The 21,242-nt window shown below is 37.2% G+C and overlaps 2 protein-coding genes and 1 pseudogene across 3 annotated transcripts; all 3 read right to left on the bottom strand.

Annotated features, from left to right (window-relative positions):
- Positions 1-451: 451 nt before the first annotated feature.
- Positions 452-4,316, bottom strand: LOC103849811. 2 transcript variants are annotated; one of them, XM_033290319.1, is made up of 7 exons: positions 3,875-4,316; positions 2,786-3,645; positions 2,439-2,711; positions 2,049-2,357; positions 1,508-1,977; positions 1,318-1,426; positions 452-1,239 (listed from the first exon to the last, which is right to left on the bottom strand). In XM_033290319.1, exons 2-7 carry the CDS (start codon positions 3,641-3,643, stop codon positions 595-597), a joined length of 2,664 nt encoding a protein of 887 aa, XP_033146210.1. In that variant the 5' UTR covers positions 3,644-3,645; positions 3,875-4,316; the 3' UTR covers positions 452-594. The 2 variants fall into 2 exon arrangements, with proteins under 2 accessions (XP_033146210.1, XP_033146209.1); XM_033290318.1 differs by having other exon boundaries at positions 2,786-4,315.
- A 2,035-nt stretch (positions 4,317-6,351) lies between these two features.
- On the bottom strand, positions 6,352-8,961 carry LOC103864257 (transcription factor VIP1-like). Its single transcript, XM_033290594.1, has 5 exons — positions 8,893-8,961; positions 8,276-8,689; positions 8,043-8,175; positions 7,869-7,953; positions 6,352-7,550 (listed from the first exon to the last, which is right to left on the bottom strand). Exons 2-5 carry the CDS (start codon positions 8,656-8,658, stop codon positions 7,345-7,347), a joined length of 807 nt encoding a protein of 268 aa, XP_033146485.1. The 5' UTR covers positions 8,659-8,689; positions 8,893-8,961; the 3' UTR covers positions 6,352-7,344.
- A 1,730-nt stretch (positions 8,962-10,691) lies between these two features.
- LOC103864258 lies at positions 10,692-17,901 on the bottom strand (annotated as a pseudogene).
- Positions 17,902-21,242: the final 3,341 nt, after the last annotated feature.

Here is a 21,242-nt window from a genome sequence, read left to right on the forward strand (position 1 = left end):
ATGCCCAAAGATGATGCTGTTCCAATTCCTGAAGAAGTTGCAAAGCAAATCTGTTTACCACCTGATGTCCGTCAACCACCAGGAAGGCCAAAAAAATCAAGACATAAATCTATTTTGGAGAAAGTTGCAGATAAGAAACGGCCAAGGAAGGAACACACATGTAGAATTTGTAACCAGATGGGACATAATTCTAAAACATGTCCTCTTAAGTGATGAGTATTCGATCTACAGTTTCAGGCTTTGGTCATTTGATTTCATTTACGCTGGTGCTACATTTAGTGGTATACTCTATGGTGTTGCAATACATTTACACTTTGGTCTTTGGTGATACATCTACTTTTCATTTACTTTGGTCTTTGGTGTATTTTTTGGTGTTGCAATACGTCTTGTGATCGTAAGAAAACATTTAGTTTGAAACATTAAATCTACTACTCCAAGTACAAAGATATAATTGATCTAAGCAACCACCAAATCATACTACTAAAGAGTATTTAAATAAAACCATCCAAGTTAAATCTACTACTCCAAGTACTAAAATAAAAAATCCATGATACACGTCCTACAACATTATAATTGGTCAAAGCAACCAGTAAATCATGCTTCTGCATCAACCTCGGCCACCTCTTCATAGATCTCTGCTGCCAACTTCATTCTTTGTTCCGGTATGATCGTATCACTCAAGCCCTGAAAAGTACATCCAATAGCAAGACATTCAATGTACTTCAAAGAGTACACACCACAATCTCCTGGGTCATCGTTCCGGGGGGCATCCTTGTGCCTACGTAAGGCGAACTGCTGCTCAGTCTTCTTCCTTCCCGAATTTGGAGGCAGCATCTTGTTAAGCACCAGTGGAATCATTTTCATGAACGGTCTGCACTCCTCCGTCAGATCCTTATGTTCCTTCACCACACTCGGAATACTATCATATACATGGATTGTCGACTTCCGTAAATCAATGCGTAGAGCAACCCAATGGTCTCCGTTAACATGGTGGCAGAGGAACAAGGTGTCGACATCTTCATACCATTTCTTTCCGGTCACAAACTGTTCCGGATATTCTCCATTGAAAGCCTTGATGTACATATCTGACACCTCAATCTTCTTCTTGTCCTGTTTTTCGAAGTCATTAACCCATGACTTCACGAACCACCGATCTAGAAATGCAACTCGAGATGAAGAATATGGAGATATGGATTGCATGGAACGTCTGTGAAACATGAGCATCGCTGCGGCAATGTGCTGTAACAATGAAAACAATTACTTAAAATCTGTAAGCCATTAATCTTATGAATCTGATGCTCAGTTTAGAAAACTCACCGAGTCAGACAGCCAGCCGTACTTATCTGTTGGCCACTCATCTCTTGGCACCATTATCTTTAAGTAAAACTGAGCGCAAAACTCACCATATCCAGATTCCTCTTGTTCCCTAAAACAGAGCATTCAAGCACCATATATATAAGAAGAAATAGGATGGAAGAGAATATTAGAGGCAAGAGAAGACACTTACAAATCTCGCTTAATAAAGTCCATAACTTTCACCAATTTCTGTGACTCAACTTTAGCAAATGGGTCGTACGACACCGTAGATGGAGTGACGCCAGTGATTATACGCTTGACAGTTGAGTTCCCTACAAACGGCCATACTTGAGTCTTTGTCAAGTGGGGTTTTCGTTTGAGCTTTACCTTCTCCAAAGTTGAAGCAAGTTCTTGCATCACTTGTCTACACTTATCACTCTTTTCCCACTCCAAATGATTCTTCCAATCTCCTGAAGAAATAGATTTGTCATTTAGTTCTGGGATGACAAATGCTTTCTCCTTCTTCACTTTCTTCACTGGCACTTCAGCTTTCTTCCCTTTATTTTTCACATCAGTGGTCTTACGCTCCTGCTTCACCATCGTCTTCTTTTTCTCCTTTTTAACAACACATTCGATTGGTAAACCATCTTGTGAATTTATCTTCTTCTGAAGCATCCATGACTGTGTAATAGAATACAAGTGTTAGTGATATTAACAAAATTAACAGAGAAGATGAGTCTCAGAAAACATACCAACTCATTGCTAGAAGCATCATCCTCTTCTGGCACAATGGAGTTGTGATCATTGGAGTTAGCTACATCGATAGGAATGTTGACACCAGCCTTCTCTTTAAGATTCTTTACGTCTTCCACCAACATGGCAATCTTCATCATTACCTCATCCTTATATAAACCCACCTTAGCATCCACTTTAGCTTGTATGGTTGCGTCCAGTTTCTCGCTAACCTTGTCAGCTACAACAACATCTATTCCATCGATTTTTCCAGTCAGGTTCTTCACCGACTCAACCAACCCAAGTATGGCGATGTTGTGAGCTACAACCTATAAGCAATTCACAGACCAAAAGAAAAATTAAGCCAGTGGTCAGAAATAACATATTCATTCAAAATGATAGCTACATACCGTTTCTGATGTGTGGCAACCATTGACATGTTCTGTGTCCTTCTTTCGCTTAGTAGAAGGACCCACATCCATGGTATCTAGAACACAAGGTGGGTTCACGTGACTTTTTCTCTTTGTCGATTTCGTAGCAGGCATTACTTCCCAATACTTTTCATCAAGCTGACCTTTGAGGATGTCCTGAATCAAGTTATCCAGCTCAGTATGTAATTTATTATCTTCCCACTGCGGATATCTATCCTCTATTGGCTTTTCAACCATGTGTCTCACACGAACCTGTGTAATATATACATGATTAGTTAAAAAATAATTTAAATTTAATTACAGAAACTTAATACTTCTCTACATACCTTCTGATATGTTCTCTTTTCTTGGGCACAGAAATCTGAGAAGTTAATACGCGGACGAGATCCCCGCCATGACAGAAGAGGGACACCAGCACCTTCTCTCCGATTCCCATATTTCTCTCCTAGACCAGGGACAAACTCAAAAACCCATATTAAGAGCGCATGAACACAACCATGAAGTGTGTAACTCTTCTTTCCATCATAGGTGAGTACTTTAATAGACTCAAGAAGGCTGGTAAATCCTACACGACCCCATGGATATCGTTGGAAAGCTTCTGGATCCATCACTCTTTTAGCACAATGTAAAGGGATTCTGCTGTTGCTTGAAATTCCAAATATCCCAATGCATAGCAGACACAACAAACCTATCATCACTCGCTTTTCTCGAGACCAGTTTCTGCAAATAGGAAAAAGGGCTTGTAACTCTTTCAATGTAGGTCCTTCTGATGTCGGCACGTTCATCTCCAGCCAGAAACTTTCATGCTCCACATCCCAAATCTCATTCTTGTCGAAAGGATCACAATTTAGCCCCGTAATTTCTCCAAACTCGTACAAAGAAAACCGCAGCGGCATACAGTCTATCGAGGACCACATCTCATGAGTGCTCTCGATAGCCAATTGATTGGCGAGAAAATGGTGAACGCAAGAAGCAGACCAAGTGTATTCCAACTCTTTTAGCTTCAGAATCACTCCAACAGCTGATTCCCTCAACTCAGACACAACATCATCCCCGACAGCTTCTACCACCGCTTGAATGTTGGCCAAAAAACAACTATGGTTCATGCTCCTACTCTGAATTGGGGTTTTATCAACATCATACAGCCTTTTCGGATACTTTCTTGCACCCGAAGAAGAAGCCATACCTACAAAAAAGAAGAAGCAATGTTACAATCCGATGAAAACATCAAACCCAAAAAGGAAACAATTTCAAACAATCAAATAGAATCTTTCACAATTCTCACGTTTTTTAATTAAATTGATTTGAAATTCGAAGTTTAGAAGAAATTGGGAATTAGGGTTCTAATTTTTTAACTTGGAATCAACTAATAAACAATAACAAAAAAACTTGAATAGCATAGATTAAAGACTCACGGATTAGAGTAAGCTGCAACTGAAACCGGATGTGACTGAGCCGAAATCGATTTGAGTTTGTCCAGGATCAAAGAGACGGAGACGAAGGCCGATGTGACTGAGACAAAAACGATTTGCTTATCTTCTGAAGGAAGAGAGAAGGTCGGAGATGGAGATGCCGGAGGCGACGAGGAGAGGTAAGAGAGGGTTGGAGATGGAGATGACGGAGACGACGAGGGGAGGTTTTGTGTTTCTGTCGTTGTCGAACCCCGACAAAAGGTAAATTCTATTTTTCCTTTTTTTTTTTCAATTTTGGTATAATTATTAATAATGGCAAAATCGTAAATTTCAATGTTCTGAAAGTTACTCTAGTAGCTTCAAATTTATAAGAGTTACTTTAGTTATTTCATGATTGTTTAGAGTCATTCTAAGTAGTTTCTCTAAAATATAAGTTAACGAAAAAAGCTAAAAAAAATTTCTATTAATTTCGAATCGATTACCAATTTTTTTAGAAAACCCTAAGAAAAAGAAGTGAAGACGAAAGAAAACAAATGAATGTGGGGAGCCAAAGACAGTCTAAAGTGGTATTTGCAGCTGAATGTGAGGAGTTGTTCGGAGCTGTTTCTAGACCGGATGCTTGGCCTTCCTTTCAATACCAATCTTCGGAAATTGGAAAGGAACCAAGGTATCAAAGAGTATAGCTTGCTTGTGGTTTTGCGTGAGGCAAACAGAGGAGCGGCTTTCACTACGCAAAGTGTCACTAATCAAGGGTTGGTACGGCCATATGTTGCAGCTGATCATCCTCCTTGGTTATTTGAATTGTTTGTTAATGAAAACCGTTCCCTCTAAGTGGGCCTTCAGGTTTGTATGTGTCGGCCAAATGTTTTGGGAAGAAGAAGAGTTACGCTGGATGGAGAATTGGAGTCTTTTGGTGATTTCTTCCTGTAGGTGATTTGTAGTCTTTCTTTCTTCGTATATATGGTGGTATAGAGCAGATGAAGTGCGGTTGTTCTTTGTAGCCTGGTAACTTTGTTATTAATATAATCTAATCGTTGGACAAAGCTTAGTTCTTTTGGGATTAGGGTTTGGTCGCCGAAAGAAAACCATAACAGGTGAGAGAGAGGAGAATACAGGGAAATTAAATAAATTTTGTATATAACATAAATTATATATATCTGGGTACTAAAATTGGCATAGTTTGAATATTTAAATGAGCACAATTTTAGAAGTAAATGTATTAAATGAGTAAAATAATTAGTTTGAATATTAAATTAGGTAGCAAAAATATTTAGGTATTAAAAACTGGGTAGCAAAAATTGGATAGCAAAATTTAGTTGGTGTATTTTTATGAATTGTTTTTAATTATTAATAGATTCCTAGAATCGGTCTGATCACTAAACCAAACACATCTCAATATTTTTTTGTTAACATGATCTTATTTTTCCAAGTGCTGAAGTGCTGATTAGTGCTTGTCGGGATTGACTGTTTAGGGATGGAGGAAGATGAAGAATTAGCTCTCTGCATCATATTAGTATCAGTGCCACTGACATCCATATGATCTTCGAGAAAAGTCACAACTTTTGAGGGAAGAAGAAGCTCCAAAAACCCTAAGAGTTGGAAGCTTTCGATGGTGAATAGTCTTTTTAAGATCAACGCGCACTAATTGATATTCCAAAAAGAACAGGTTATTGAATGTTTAATCTATCTTCTTCTTCTACTTCTCGCTCAAATCAATGGCGCAGGAAGACTTCACATGAAACGTTGACCAAATCCCGATAATCATCCACAGGTCGGAAAAAGCAACGTCCCAGCACATTAGTTTTGTCTTTTTTATTCATTCTTTTTTATAATTTGGATAAAGGCAAAAGGACCGAAGCTTTACCCTCAATATAAAAAGGTTAATGTCATATACACATAATGAGTCAATTTGTCACTAAAATAGGCAAATTCAAAAAAGTTTCTTTTAAGTGCATGACCCTTTTTTCGACGCGTTATCCACATTGACAAACTATAATATACTAGAGTGTTTTTTAAGTAGTATAGAAAAAATTGATCCATATTAATAGCATAACAACAAACATTCTATATATTTAGTTACTGTGTACTTACATTTATATTCTATGGTTTTCCAATAGAATGTAACACACTAAAATAATACATAACTAGATATTAACCCGCACATCCGTGCGGATATATTTATATTTTTAAATTAATATTTAAAATATAAATATGTTATAAAGATATATATCTAATATCAATTTTATGTATATAATTTTTATTTTGAAAATTTATATTTGTTGAAATTTGTTTGATGATATTGTACAAATCATATATTAATGAAGTATTTTTGTTTATTTATTTAAAATGCAACATTAATATTAATAATTTAACTTTAAACATTAGTTTTATACGAATTAATAAAAAAAAATTAGCTTCTTTGTTTAGAAATTTTTATTCTCGAAATGTTTTTATGTGAATAAATTAAACTATTTTTGTTATATTTTAAAATATTATTTTATTTAATATATTATATTTCAGTTTAATGTTTTTATTTTTACTAAAAATATCAACATAAAATGTTACAACCAATAAAATATTATTTATTTTGTTTTATATAAAAATTTAATTTGATAATTTAAAAAGAATTGGGCTATACTATTTAATTTCAAAATTCGTTATTGGAATATATAAAATATGGTCTATATTAAATAAGATAAACAGTCAAATGATAATTAACTAATGACAATATATTTATGTTTTCTTAGAAATGTTAATATTTAGATGTATATTTCTTTTTGTTAGGAGAATATCATATATGAGTAATTTTAGGATGTTTAGTTAAATTTCTAATGAATGGTCTAACATAGACTTGTGTATGGTAGATAAAAAATAGGATTCTATTTTAATAGAGTAGATAATGTGAATTAGCTCTACATTTGGAAATGGTTTGGGATAGCACATAGTTAAAACTTAAAAGTTTTTGATAAAGATGTTCTTCCGTTACACCGGAAGCGCATAAAAAATAAAGAAAATGATAAAGAAGAAGATGATAATGTGTGTGAGAGAGAGTATTTAATATATTATTCTATATTTAGTGATCATATAGTATATACAGAATACTGTAGCCATGAGTTTCATATGGTCATTTGTCAAATTATAGTTTTTTTTATAGTTATACAATGCAAATTCCGACGACAGAAAAAAAAAAACAGTGCAAATTCCCATGATAAAACAGACTCCTTTTTTCTTATTCAACTGGATGAGAAAAGACATTACACAGAGATCACATTTGTCTGAATCTCTTTTCAAATCCTTCCGAAGTTCGGATTGATTCTTTTTTATATCTTAGCATGACTCTCTTGCACATATAATAATATATAAACTCAAACAACTTTTATTTTTAAACTATATAAATATTTATACTACTTCAATCAATCCTGGATACCAAAGCTGCCAATTCCTTGGATCCATGATCATCATGATGCAATTCTTCATTCGAAATTATAATTTGTCTGCTGCGGCTTCTCTTGAAACTGCTGGTTGATGTTGAGTTGATCCAACATGTTTGCGTTCATTCTCTCACTTTCCCTCCTCCGGTATTCGCTCACCTCTTCTCTTAGCCTACTCATCTCTTCTCTCTGCACACTCGCCTCTTCTATTAGCCGACGAACTTCTCCATTCAATTGTTGGATCAAGTCTGCAACCACAGATTCCACGTTTATACATCATATTCAAAAATCTTATCTTTTTACAATACATATATGTTTACACCTTTCTTTAGTAATGAAGATTTATGAGTAATTAAGAAAGATGTAGCACTTAATAAATGGTCAACCGCTCGCTTTTTAATTCGAGAGTAAGATATATATATTTTAAATGGTAACAAAAGTATTAATAAAGCTTAAAGTTGTTTCCACAACTGGGTATCAGATCATGCAAGTAACCATGGATGAAAAGTCTCGTCAAAACCCTATAAACTATATCTGACATCCTCACAAAATATAGATGAGAGTACCTTCACGAAGTCGTGCATGCGCCTCCCCTGCATGAAGACGAATCCTAAATTGCACGCACTCGTCATCCGCCGTCATTCTTCCTCTCTGCATACAACCAGAATATAATATACAAGCTATTAATTAACAAAATCTATCTCACAGGAACAAACCGTGACAAGTAAGATGGTGATCACCTTCTCAAGCTTGAGCTCGGCAGTCAATATATCAATCTGAGTCTCAAGTGTCTCGACTTTGTCTTCCAACTCGGACTCGTGCAGCGCCTTCTTCGCCTTTGAACGTGCAGCTGATTCCCGGTTCGACAAGGTTCTGAAATGATATATATGATCACATGGGTATATATAAATGTCACAAAAACAAATACTTATACAATCTAAGCTAAGCTATATATAGGAGATCAATTGATTACATTTTGAGATGCTTAGGATCAGATTCTGCCATCTCTTTCAGTTCGTCAGAGGCGGCAATCTTACTCAGTTGATCTGCATTAAACAGGCCTGAGAAGACAGACGCCGGCTGACTACTCCCTGAGCCTACTGAGGAGGACTCGAGCATCGTGTGTGGAACCTGAGATAACATCCACTGCGAGGGGCTTGATCCCGCGGGGATGAAATTCTGCGACCCGAACTGGAATGGCTGTGGGATATGAAGAAGCAGTGAAAAGGGTGGGAGTGAGCTTCCGGTAGGCGGCGGCATGGTTGCTCTATTGGAACTCTCGTCACCAAAAGGGTTAGCCCTCGGGTATTGGCTGAGACCGGAGTATGAAGGAGGAATACCGGCGTGACCATCCATCGATACGGAGACGAAGAACGGCGTCGAGTCTCTGCATCATATCGACAGATTAGCGCTAAAAAGGTTAAATAAATATACATATAACTCTTGAAAAAAAACTTAGCATGCTATATACATGACTAGAATCATAAAAGGTTCAAAATGAGTGTCTAGTTTATAGAGAGAAAAAAAAACCACTGAAACATTTTGTAAGACTATATCAGAGTTTTACCAAAAAAGTAGAAAAGAATATACCAGAGCTAGGAAGAGGAGATTACACCTCAAATAGTTTATGGCTTTCGAAAAGGCTTTTGTTGCATGATACTTGCACGAGCTAGGTATTTATATTTACGGTTTCTGTTCATTTCCGAAAAGATAGGAAAAAAAGACAAAAGAGACTAGTTAGGAATCTTGTGTTGGTCAAGATGAAAATATAGACAAAAGAGACTAGTTAGGAATCTTGTATTGGTCAAGATGAAAATATATCTTTTTGTCATCATCACAGTTAAAGTTCTTTACAAGTGTCATTCACTGATAAGTGTGTTTGAGGGAAAAAAAGAATGTAATTTTTTTTTAAAAGAATGCAATATTTTTAAAAGGAATGTAATTGTTGACTATTAGCTACAGATAACTAAAGTTAGACTAATTACGGAGCAGCACGTTTCTTCCTTGTACCAATCAGTTTGCAAGTAGGGGTAAACATTTTATTTTAATTCGATTTGTTATTCGTTTCATTTTGATACGAAAAATTCAGATATACTTAAGTTTTCGAAGCAAATCAAATATTAAAAATCAATATCTGTGAAAAACGAAGCAAATCACGAATACTAAAATTTTAGACTCGGATATCTGCTCCGCTCGGATTTTTATACAAATATATATATATATATATATATATATATATATAATATATATATATATATATATATATATATATACAATTGAGTATAGAATTTTAAATGTATAATTTAATAAAATTATTATTTAAATATAATTTTATTAATTTATAATTATTAAATTAAGAAAGGAATATAATTTTTCTTATAAGATTACAATTTATGTTTTATAAAAGATTTTAAATAATTTTCCAAATTTATGGAACACATAGTCTCATTAATGTTTCCTTTTTTAATTTCATACTCCGTATTATGTAAAAGATATTATTTAAAAACAATATCTTCTAGTTGTTTCTAGATTTAGTTTGTACTAAACAAAGTGGGTGAGGTATCCATAAATATCCATAAATATTCAAAAATATTCAAAAATATCTGTAAATTTTTTGGATATCCGAAAAACTAGATATCTGTATTTTTTGAAGCAAAGAAAATAAGGAAACTAGATATCCATTATAAGCGTTATGATATTTGAGGTAGTTAGTTAGCTTCAATGTTAAAATTTTGTTTTCTACCAATCTATCTGCTACTCCGAATCTCCATGAAAACGTTAACGAAAAAAACGAAATCTCGATGAAACGCTCGGAAAATACTCTCTCCGTCTCATATTAAGTATCATTTTAGATTCTAAATTTTCTTTCATTATAAGCGTTCTTTTACATTTGAAATGCATATTTTAAATAATTTTGTGTTTTTTTTTCTTATTTTTAATTCATTAACTAAAAATCAAAACAAAATATATGTTAAATAGTGGTAAAATAGAAAATTTAACAATTTTCTTAATTTATGTGCAAAAACTTTAAACGGCACATATTATGAAACAGAGGAAGCATTTTTCTACTTGTAGGGGGTTGCGACATTGACTCCGCACATGTGATCCACGCATATTAACCGCTAACTTTTTTCGGACAAAAAGTTATATTACGAATTAAGATCAACCGTAAAATGAAGAAAGTGCCCCTGGATTCTAAACCTGAAGAATATATATAAGATATAAATTGGAACAAAGACGATGTAATACAACAAATAGAATTAGTGTTCATAATGTGACAAAGAACCAAAGATGGCAAGAATTATATTGGTTGTTTTTCTCATCATTTTATTTACATAATTTGTTGTTTTATTATTTTGTATGTATTTATGAATATTTTTCTTATCTAATAAATAAATTTAAGTTGATAAAACCGTTACTGATCACAAGATTGAGAATGTTTAACGGGATCTGGTGATTTTGAAAGGAAAAATTCCCTAAAAATATCTGAACTAAATTTCCATTTGTTGTAATAATACATAAACTATTTTTGTTCTGTTTAATACACAACCTATTTTCCGATATCGAATTAATACACTGCCAAACTGACGATGTCAAACGCTTTAACAGATTCCTTGAAACGTTGTTTGTTTGGTAGTGTAAGACTTTCAATTTTTGAAATTTATATTTTTTTTTGGTAGACTGCAGGAGACATTAGCCCCCTACTTTTTATTCAAACTCAAATTAAACAACTACAAGTAAACATGGCGAGGTCTAGAAACCCCGCTCAAGTCCTCCAACAAAATCGGAACAACAATCTCCGGAACAGTCTCAATATAATGCAAACCAAATGGTAAAGAGAACGCATAGGCGCTAATCCATCGGCAAGATGATTAGCCTCCCTATAGACATGAGAAAACTTGACAAGCCAGTCTCTTGATATGAAGCCATAGCACAAACGTACTAGAAACGACAGGGGATGAGAATCATGTATCCCTGTCCTTAGAAAATCCACCACACTCGTCGAATCCACCTCCACCTCCAGCCTTCTAATGCCACAATCCCACGCAATGCACAAGCCATAATACACTCCCCCACAGTTCCGCTAAGGATGCCGGGCAAATCCCAATGTTCACCGCAAAGCCCCCTTTCCACTCGCCATACTCACCCCTTAAACTCCTCCTGCAGTCGCCAAACCAGGGTTTCCTCTGGAAGCTCCATCCGTATTCAACTTGCACCAGCTATTTGCAGGTCGAAGCCATGATATTCGCTTCTCCACTCGAACTCCCACGGCCGAGTGATCTTTCAATTTCTTGTTCGCCAATACCACTTCATGAGCCTTGTCTTTAACAAATTTCACTCTATCTCGACATTTCCCTGTTTCACCAAAAACATAGCCACATCTCCACTTCCAACACCACCACACAGTTAGTGCAAAAAGAATCGCCCAAAGGTCTTCATTATTGGATGTGTCTTTTGTGAGATTCTCATATAACCATTCTAGAAGCGGAAGGTTAAAGAAGCGTTGCCTTTTACTCGGGGGTACAATCTTCACCCATAACCCCGCAGCTGCCGAGCAATCTCTGAGGACATGAAGAATAGTTTCATCCCCATTTTTGCACAATTGACACACTCCATTGTCGCACAAGTGTCTGCGTTTACGTTCCATATTTGTCATGATTACTTGCAGAGACACCAACCATAAGAATACTCGAACTCGTTCCGGTGCACCAACACTCCATATTCTTTTATATAAAGCTTCCATGTTCGGTCATGGGCTAACATCCCTAGTCAAGAAAGCGTACGCGGATTTTACAGAGAAAGCTCCATCTTTGTTCTCACTCCATGACATTCTATCGCGAGCCCCAGTAATATCATCTACCACCATTGAAGCCAACCTCAATCGCATCTCTAATGGCATATACGGCTCAAGAGCTTGAGTTAACCAACCAGTTCCACTTTGCCATAAGTCCCGAGCCTTTGCCTCCAACATCTCCACCGGGATATCTACCATACTCGAATCTAATAGGGGCTAATTTAACAGCCACTTATCTTTCCAGAAGCGGACCTTACGTCCATCTCCCAGAACCCAACTCGCACCTGGTACAACCACTTCTCGAATTCCCAAGGTCAAGCTCCTCCAAGTCGGTGACCATACTCCTTTAACTACCAGCCATGTGGGATCATATAGATCGCCCACTCTAAACTTATTGCGTAAATTCCTCACCCATAAGCCATCTTGAGAGTTCAAAAGTCTCCACCCAAGTTTCGCTAGTAGCACAACATTCATCTCTTTTGCTGATCTTATACCAAGCCCACCCTCTCTCTTTGGTTTGCAAACGCTCTCCCATGAAACCAAATGTTGTTTACGATTGCCCTCACTGCTCCCCCATATAAAGGACCTCGCGATCTTATCAATCTGGTCTAAGGTCGATGCTGGAAGGGCTATAGAGCTCATCGTATGAACCGGGATTGAAGACAAAACAGACTTCGTTAGGGTTATCCTCCCCGCCAGACTTAGGAATCTCGTCTTCCACCCAGCAAGTTTAGAAGAGACCTTCTCAATTACTTCCCCAAATGTTTCTTTGTTAATCCTCTTCTGCAGTACCGGCATGCCTAAGTACTTACCCAACTCCTTCGTGCCTTTAATACCACTCTCATTACTGATTGAGTTGGCTAAAAATCAGTGGATATTCTCAGAAAAGAATATTAGCGATTTCTCCAGACTCACTTTCTGTCCCGAAGCCTCGCAGAATCTCTCCAGCACTTTGCATATTATCCGAATCTGCGATATAGAAGCTTCTGCAAACAAGCTCTGGTCCTCCCCTTGATAATCTGATCGGTTTCCATTCCTTATTGGCCACATATAATCCAATTTGATGACACAGTCTCTCCATGCATAGAACAAAAAGGTATGGTGACAGAGGATCTCCTTGTCGGAGTCCACGCTGGGGCGTAAACGATTCTGTCCTTTCTCCATTCCACAATAAACTCATACCAGGATTCTTGACACATTCCATAATCCATGTAACCCATATCTGCGGTAGCTTTGCCGCATAAAGTGTTTCCTCGAGGAAATCCCATCTAATGCGGTCATAGGCCTTCTCGAGGTCTAATTTGAGAAGCATCCAACCTTTACGCCCTTTCTTCCTCCTCATTGAGTGCACAGCTTCCTGATTAACGACAATATTATCAGTACTCAGTCTACCCGGTATGAAGCTCGCTTGCGATGGACCTATCAACTTCAGCATGAGTTTCTTCAACCTCAATACCATCGCTTTTGTTACTATCTTGAATAGTACGTTGCATAAGCTAATGGGTCTGAACTGCATAATTCTCTCAGGTTTAAGAACCTTTGGTATAAGTACCGCAATTGCATCATTCATACCTTCCGGAAGAACCCCTGACTGAAAGAACTCTAACCCAAACCGGGTTACTGACTCTCCCACCACATCCCATGACTCTTGGTAGAAAACCGGTTGGAAACCATCAGGCCCCGGGGCTTTAAACTTGCCCATAGAGCGAACTTACTCCTCTACATCCAGTGCCGAGAACGGCTTATTCAACAGCTCCATTTCCTCTCGAGTGAACTCAGTGAAACCTTGCTGCGGTAGCCTATCCGTATGAAGATTGATATCATCCGTAGAGTACAGTCTTTTATAATAGGTAATAGCTAGCTTCTCCAACTCTTCTGGCTGGTCTATCCAACGTCCATTCTCATCTTTTAACATCTCAATCCTGTTCCTCTTTCGACGCACTATCGTACTCGTATGGTAATACTTTGTGTTCTTGTCCCCAAAGGATATCCATTTATCACGCGATTTCTGATACCAAAGAACTTCTTCCTGTTCCAGAACCACCTCCAAGTCCTTTAGTAGAGCCGCTTCCTTCACTAGTAGATCGTCATTCGGGTTCTCCCCAAGTATTCTATCTTTTCTCCTATTCACGTCCCCAAATACCTCTCTGTTCCATTTTTTGAGTTTTACTTTCAAGAGAGCCAGTGCCTCCGGAGTATGCATCTCCCCATTCCAGGAGGCAAGTAATAACTCTTTGAACCCTTCATGTTTAAGCCATGCCGCTTCAAATCTAAATGGCCTTCTCCCTGGGTTACCTCTTTGTTCCGGCGCAAGTTGCACATAGATTGGTGCGTGATCAGATGCTAAGAAAGGAAGATGAGAGACCACCGCCTCCTGCCATCTCACCCTCGTTTGAGCATTACCCAACACCCTATCCAAACGCTTAGCCACAAAATTTCGTGTGTCCTTCCCTCTTCTCCATGTGAACGTGTTACCTCTGAACCCCATATCCACCATGGCTAGATCATTAATCCATTCTCCAAAGGCTAGCGAATCTGGTGAAAGTCTACCTTTGCCTCCAGTTCTTTCATCAAGTCTTAAAATAGTATTAAAATCACACCCCACCAACACCGGCTCATCTATACTTTCCAGCACCCTTTTTAACTGTCCCCAAAGTCAACTCAGCCGGCTAACAGTTAGCGCAGCATAAACTGCAATAAGGTGGATGACCTCTGTCCCCATCATCATCTTAGCATGAATAAACTGCAATGATGATTCCAAAATCGTGAGCACTCCAGCTTGATCTCTCCACAGTAACCAAATTCCTCCCCTCTGACCCGTAGCATCAACACAAAACGAGTTATCAAAACCCAAGTTTTGGCAGATTCTCATTGCCTTGTCACCATCCGCATGGGTCTCAAATACGCAAGACAATCAGTATTGTACTTCTTCAAAATGTATCGAATAGAACGTCTGAAATTGGGTTTATTTGCCCCCCGGCAATTCCAGAATAAGCAATTTATCATCTTTGATAAGATTAGATCCAAATGAATTACCGGGGCACCCTGTTATGCGAGGGACAATACCCTCTCATCCCCCTGCGGGTTACTCAGTATATCAGTCTCTCGCTGCTCCGTCTCACTGATAATACTCTTCATTGGATTCTCCAATTCTTCGTCTCGCAACTGCATTCGAGATGTGGTCTGAGCTTCCTCCACTCTGTCTCTGAAAACTCCCCCCGATCTCCCCCACATCAGTATTCTCCACTCTCAAACGCTTCCCCGACTCAGATAGACTAACTTCTCCCTTCGTTGGCCCAAACACCAAACCCCGAACCGGTCTATTATTCAGCTTTTTCTCCCTGCCTCTTCCTTCCCCCATCACTTTTTTTATTTCCCGCCCCTTTCACTTTGGCTCCCACCTTCGAACTCGTTGCTGCACTCATATTACTGCCAAATATTAGAGTTTCCTTCCCATGCAAGACTCCCTTGCCCTTCTTATTCTGGATGTTCATATCATGGTTCTCCTTATTCTCTTAACCATTAACTGCATCCTTCCTTGATGCACCCACACTCGTAACCATCTCTAAGCTTCCAAATTTATTTGCAAGCGCAATGGTCCCTCTGTTGTTACGACTCGCCTCCACCGTCAAATACCGAGTCGTGACATTTGCAGTTCGAGATTGAGTTTGCGTTCCACGTCTCGGACCTCTTGCCTGAGTGAAACCATCTCCCTGCACTAGGGGATTTTGTCGCGGCGTAGATTGAGCCAATATTGGCGTTTCCGTTGGAGCTGTCTGATTAGCCACTCTTTCCGCAATGGTCTTTGGGCATTCATGAACCATGTGTCCGTAGATACCACACTTTGACCAGATTTCAGATAGACCTTCATAGGCAACAAAGTACATCTCCCCATTTATTAAGACTGTCCCTTTCAAAGGCTTTTCAAGATTGACTTCAACACAAACTCTCGCAAATCTAGCTCTTTCAAAATTCAAAGTAGTCAGATCCACCCGTATTGTCTTACCCAAACCTTTAGCAATTCCCATGAGAATCGATCGATGATAGAAATTCACTGGGATATTGGTTAGTCTGATCCATATCGGAGTTGTAACAATATCATCTCTTAACGGATCAAACTCCGGCGACCAAGCTCTCACCATAAGATAACTCCCAAACACTCTCCATGGACCTCCTGTCAGCGCCGCCAAATACTCACTCTCCTTCTCGAACCGGATCATGAAGAACTGACGAGGCAAGTCCATCACATACATTGCTCCTGTCGGACTCCATAACTCCTTTAACAATTCTTCCTCAAGGCAGTAATCGCAACGTTCCTCCCCAAAACCCTAACCACCATACACTGTTTCCACATCCCACTCATTGCTTCTAGCACCTCCGTCCCTATCGTAATAGATGGTTCACCATCCTCTCCATTCGGAAATTCCACTAGGAGTCTCTCCGACACAAACTCATCATCAATCCAGTTCTCCGGCACCGGCATACCACCCTCGCTTGTACCCACTACTTTTGAGACCCAAGAAATCCCCGTATCCGGCGGGTCCCCTGGTGGTCTCGCTCTCTCCCCCGCCTCTAAAATGGTCGCATCCTGATCCTCCGCCTGCAAACCCCTCGCGTCGCTTTTCGCCAAAACCCTAGAGTCGCTCATCGTTTCGCTTTTTTTTAAGTTTATATATTAATTGGATATCAAAATAAAGTTTATATATTAATTGGGTATCAAAAATATGCTGTTCTTAAACAGGAAGCCAAAGTAGTTTATCTATTATTATAACAAACATAAATTACTTCATGTATTTTTAGAAAATTCTTCTACAATTTTAAACCGTAGAATTAATGACATCAACATTTTTTACAAAATTGATATAACTTAATTGATATGCATATAAAATATGAGTTAACTAAAAAAGCTAAAAAGAAATTTCTATTGATTTTGAATCGTTTACCAATTTTTTTAGAAAAACCTAAGAAAAAGAAGTGAAGACGAAAGAAAACAAATGAATGTGGGGAGCCAAAGACAGTCTAAAGTGGTATTTGCAGCTGAATGTGAGGAGTTGTTCGGAGCTGTTTCTAGACCGGATGCTTGGCCTTCCTTTCAGTACCAATCTTCGGAAATTGGAAAGGAACTTCAAGGTATCAAAGAGTATAGCCTGCTTGTGGTTTTGCGTGAGGCAAACAGAGGAGCGGCTTTCACTACTCAAAGTGTCACTAATCAAGGGTTGGTACGGCCATATGTTGCAGCTGATCATCCTCCTTGGTTATTTGAATTGTTTGTTAATGAAAGTCGTTCCCTCTAAGTGGGCCTTCAGGTTTGTATGTCACATACAGTATGTGTCGGCCAAATGCTTTCGGAAGAAGAAGAGTTACGCTGGATGGAGAATTGGAGTATTTTGGTGATTTCCTCCTGTAGCTGATTTGTAGTCTTTCTTTCTTCGTATATATGGTGGTATAGAGCAGATGAAGTGCAGTTGTTCTTTGTTGCATTGTAACTTTGTTATTAATATAATCTAATCGTTGGAGAAAGAAAAAAAAAACGAACCTGCGATTGATTTGATTCTTCTAATTCTCAGATAAAGCAGGAGACAGAGAGACAACGAAATTTATGGTTCTATTAATTTATTATTATAAGATTGAATAAAAAAAGCTTAGTTCTTTTGGGATTAGGGTTTGGTCGCCGAAAGAAAACCATAACAGGTGAGAGAGAGGAGAATACATGGAAATTATATAAATGTTGTATATAACATAAATTATATATATTTGGGTATTAAAATTAGCATAGTTTGAATATTTAAATGAGCACAATTTTAAAATTAAATGTATTAAATGAGTAAATAATTAGTTTGAATATTAAATTGGGTAGCAAAAATACTTAGGTAGCAAAAATTGGATAGCAAAAATTTATTTAGTGTATTTTTACGAATTTTTTTATATTATTAATAGATTCCTAGAATCGGTCTGATCACTAAACCAAACACATCTCTAAATTTTTTTTGTTATCATGATCTTATTTTACCAAATGCTGAAGTGCTGATTAGTGCTTTTTGGGATTGACTGTTTAGGGATGGAGGAAGATGAAGAATTAGCTCTCTGCATCATATTAGTATCAGTGCCACTGCCATCCATATGATCTTCGAGAAAAGTCGCAACTTTTGAGGGAAGAAGAAGCTCCAAAAACCCTAAGAGTTGGAAGCTTTCGATGGTGAATAGTCTTTTTAAGATCAACGCACACTAATTGATATTCCAAAAATAACAGGTTATTGAATGCTTAATCTATCTTCTTCTTCTACTTCTCACTCAAATCAATGGCGCAGGAAGACTTCACATGAAACGTTGACCAAACCCCGATAATCATCCACTGGTCGGAAAAAGCAACGTCCCAGCACACCAGTTTTGGCTTTTTTATTCATTCTTTTTTATAATTTGGATAAAGACAAAAGGACCGAAGCTTTACCATCAACTATAAACAGGTTAATGTCATATACACATAATGAGTCAATTTGTCACTAAAATAGACAAAAAGTTTCTTTTAAGTGCATGGCCGTTTTTTTGACGCGTTATCCACATTGACAAACTATAATATACTAGAGTGTTTTTTTAAGTAGTATAGAAAAATTGATCCATATTAATAGCATAACAACAAACATTCTATATATTTAGTTACTGTGTACTTACATTTATAATCTATGGTTTTATAATAGAATGTAACACACTAAAATAATACATAATAATGTGAATTAGTTCTATATTTGGAAATGGTTTGGGATAGCACATAGTTAAAGTTTTTGATAAAGATGTTCTTCCGCTACAAAGATGATAATGAGAGAGAGAGAGAGAGAGAGAGAGAGTGCTGAAGTGCTGATTAGGGCTTATCGGAATTGACTGTTTAGGGATGGAGGAAGATGAAGAATTAGCTCTCTGCATCATATTAGTATCAGTGCCACTGCCACCCATATGATCTTCTAGAAAAGTCGCAACTTCTGAGGGATGAAGAAGCTCCAAAAACCCTAAGAGTTAGAATCTTTCGATGGTGAATAGTCTTCTTAAGAAATGTCAACGCACACTAATTGATAGTCCAAAAAGAACAGGTTATTGAATGCTTAATCAATCTTCTTCTTCTACTTCTCACTCAAATCAATGGCGCAGGAAGACTTCACATGAAACGTTGACCAAACCCTGATAATCATCCACTGGTCGGAAAAAGCAACGCCCAGCACACCAGTTTTGGCGTTTTTATTCATTCTTTTTTATAATTTGGATAAAGGCAAAAGGACCTAAGTCTTACCATCAACTATAAAAAATTTTATGTCATATACACATAATGAGTCAATTTGTCACTAAAATAGACAAAAAGTTTCTTTTAAGTGCATGACCGTTTTTTTTACGCGTTATCCACATTGACAAACTATAATGTACTAGAGTGTCTTTTTAAGTAGTATAGAAAAGTTGATCCATATTAATAGCATAACAACAAACATTCTATATATTTAGTTACTGTGTACTTACATTTATAATCTATGGTTTTATAATAGAATGTAACACACTAAAATAATACATAATAATGTGAATTAGTTCTATATTTGGAATGGTTTGGGATAGCACATAGTTAAAGTTTTGATAAAGCTGTTCTTCCGCTACAAAGATGATAATGAGAGAGAGAGAGAGAGAGAGAGAGAGAGAGAGACGAGAGAGAGAGAGAGTGCTGAAGTGCTGATTAGGGCTTATCGGGATTGACTGTTTTAGGGATGGAGGAAGATGAATGACATTAGCTCTCTGCATCTATTTTAGTATCAGTGCCACTGCCACCCATATGATCTTCGAGAAAAGTCGCAACTTCTGAGGGAAGAAGAAGCTCCAAAAACCCTTAGAGTTGGAATCTTTCGATGGTGAATAGTCTTTTTAAGAAATGTCAACGCACACTAATTGATAGTCCAAAAAGAACAGGTTATTGAATGCTTAATCTATCTTCTTCTTCTACTTCTCACTCAAATCAATGGCGCAGGAAGACTTCACATGAAACGTTGACCAAACCTCGATAATCATCCACTGGTCGGAAAAAGCAACGTCCCAGCACACCAGTTTTGGCGTTTTTATTCATTTTTTTTATAATTTGGATAAAGGCAAAAGGACCTAAGTTTTACCATCAACTATAAAAAAGTTTATGTCATATACACATAATGAATCAATTTGTCACTAAAATAGACAAAAAGTTTATTTTAAGTGCATGACCGTTTTTTTTTACGCGTTATCCACATTGACAAACTATAATGTACTAGAGTGTCTTTTTAAGTAGTATAGAAAAATTGATCCATATTAATAGCATAACAACAAACATTCTATATATTTAGTTACTGTGTACTCACATTTATAATCTATGGTTTTACAATAGAATGTAACACACTAAAATAATACATAATAATGTGAATTAGTTCTATATTTGGAAATGGTTTGGGATAGCACATAGTTAAAGATTTTGATAAAGATGTTCTTCCGCTACAAAGATGATAATGAGAGAGAGAGAGAGAGAGTGCTGAAGTGCTGATTAGGGCTTATCGGGATTGACTGTTTAGGGATGGAGGAAGATGAAGAATTAGCTCTCTGCATCATATTAGTATCAGTGCCACTGCCACCCATATGATCTTCGAGAAAAGTCGCAACTTCTGAGGGAAGAAGAAGCTCCAAAAACCCTAAGAGTTGGAAGCTTTCGATGGTGAATAGTCTTTTTAAGAAATGTCAACGCACACTAATTGATAGTCCAAAAAGAGCTGGTTATTGAATGCTTAATCTATCTTCTTCTTCTACTTCTCACTCAAATCAATTGCGCAGGAAGACTTCACATGAAACGTTGACCAAAGCCCGATAATCATCCACTGGTCGGAAAAAGCAACGTCCCAGCCAGTTTTGGCTTTTTTATTCATTCTTTTTTATAATTTGGATAAAGGCAAAAGGACCGAAGTTTTACCATCAACTATAAAAAGGTTAATGTAATATACACATAATGAGTCAATTTGTCACTAAAATAGACAAAAAGTTTCTTTTAAGTGCATGACCGTTTTTTTGACGCGTTATCCACATTGACAAACTATAATATACTAGAGTGTCTTTTTAAGTAGTATACAAAAATTGATCCATATTAATAGCATAACAACAA

This window comes from Brassica rapa, chromosome A04 (assembly GCF_000309985.2).
Source record: "Brassica rapa cultivar Chiifu-401-42 chromosome A04, CAAS_Brap_v3.01, whole genome shotgun sequence".
Taxonomy (NCBI): Eukaryota; Viridiplantae; Streptophyta; class Magnoliopsida; order Brassicales; family Brassicaceae; genus Brassica; species Brassica rapa.

Bases quoted from the DNA above. Each gene is read 5' to 3' on its own strand.
- LOC103864257 (XM_033290594.1), bottom strand. From the start codon at position 8,658: ATGGATGGTCACGCCGGTATTCCTCCTTCATACTCCGGTCTCAGCCAA. The intron at 8,176-8,275 runs GTAATCAATTGA...ATATCATTTCAG, and splicing joins GATCCTAAGCATCTCAAAAT to AACCTTGTCGAACCGGGAAT. The intron at 7,954-8,042 runs GTGATCACCATC...GGTTGTATGCAG, and splicing joins CCGAGCTCAAGCTTGAGAAG to AGAGGAAGAATGACGGCGGA.
- LOC103849811 (XM_033290319.1), bottom strand. From the start codon at position 3,643: ATGGCTTCTTCTTCGGGTGCAAGAAAGTATCCGAAAAGGCTGTATGAT. The intron at 2,712-2,785 runs GTATGTAGAGAA...TATATTACACAG, and splicing joins AAAAGAGAACATATCAGAAG to GTTCGTGTGAGACACATGGT. The intron at 2,358-2,438 runs GTATGTAGCTAT...AATTGCTTATAG, and splicing joins GTTGCCACACATCAGAAACG to GTTGTAGCTCACAACATCGC.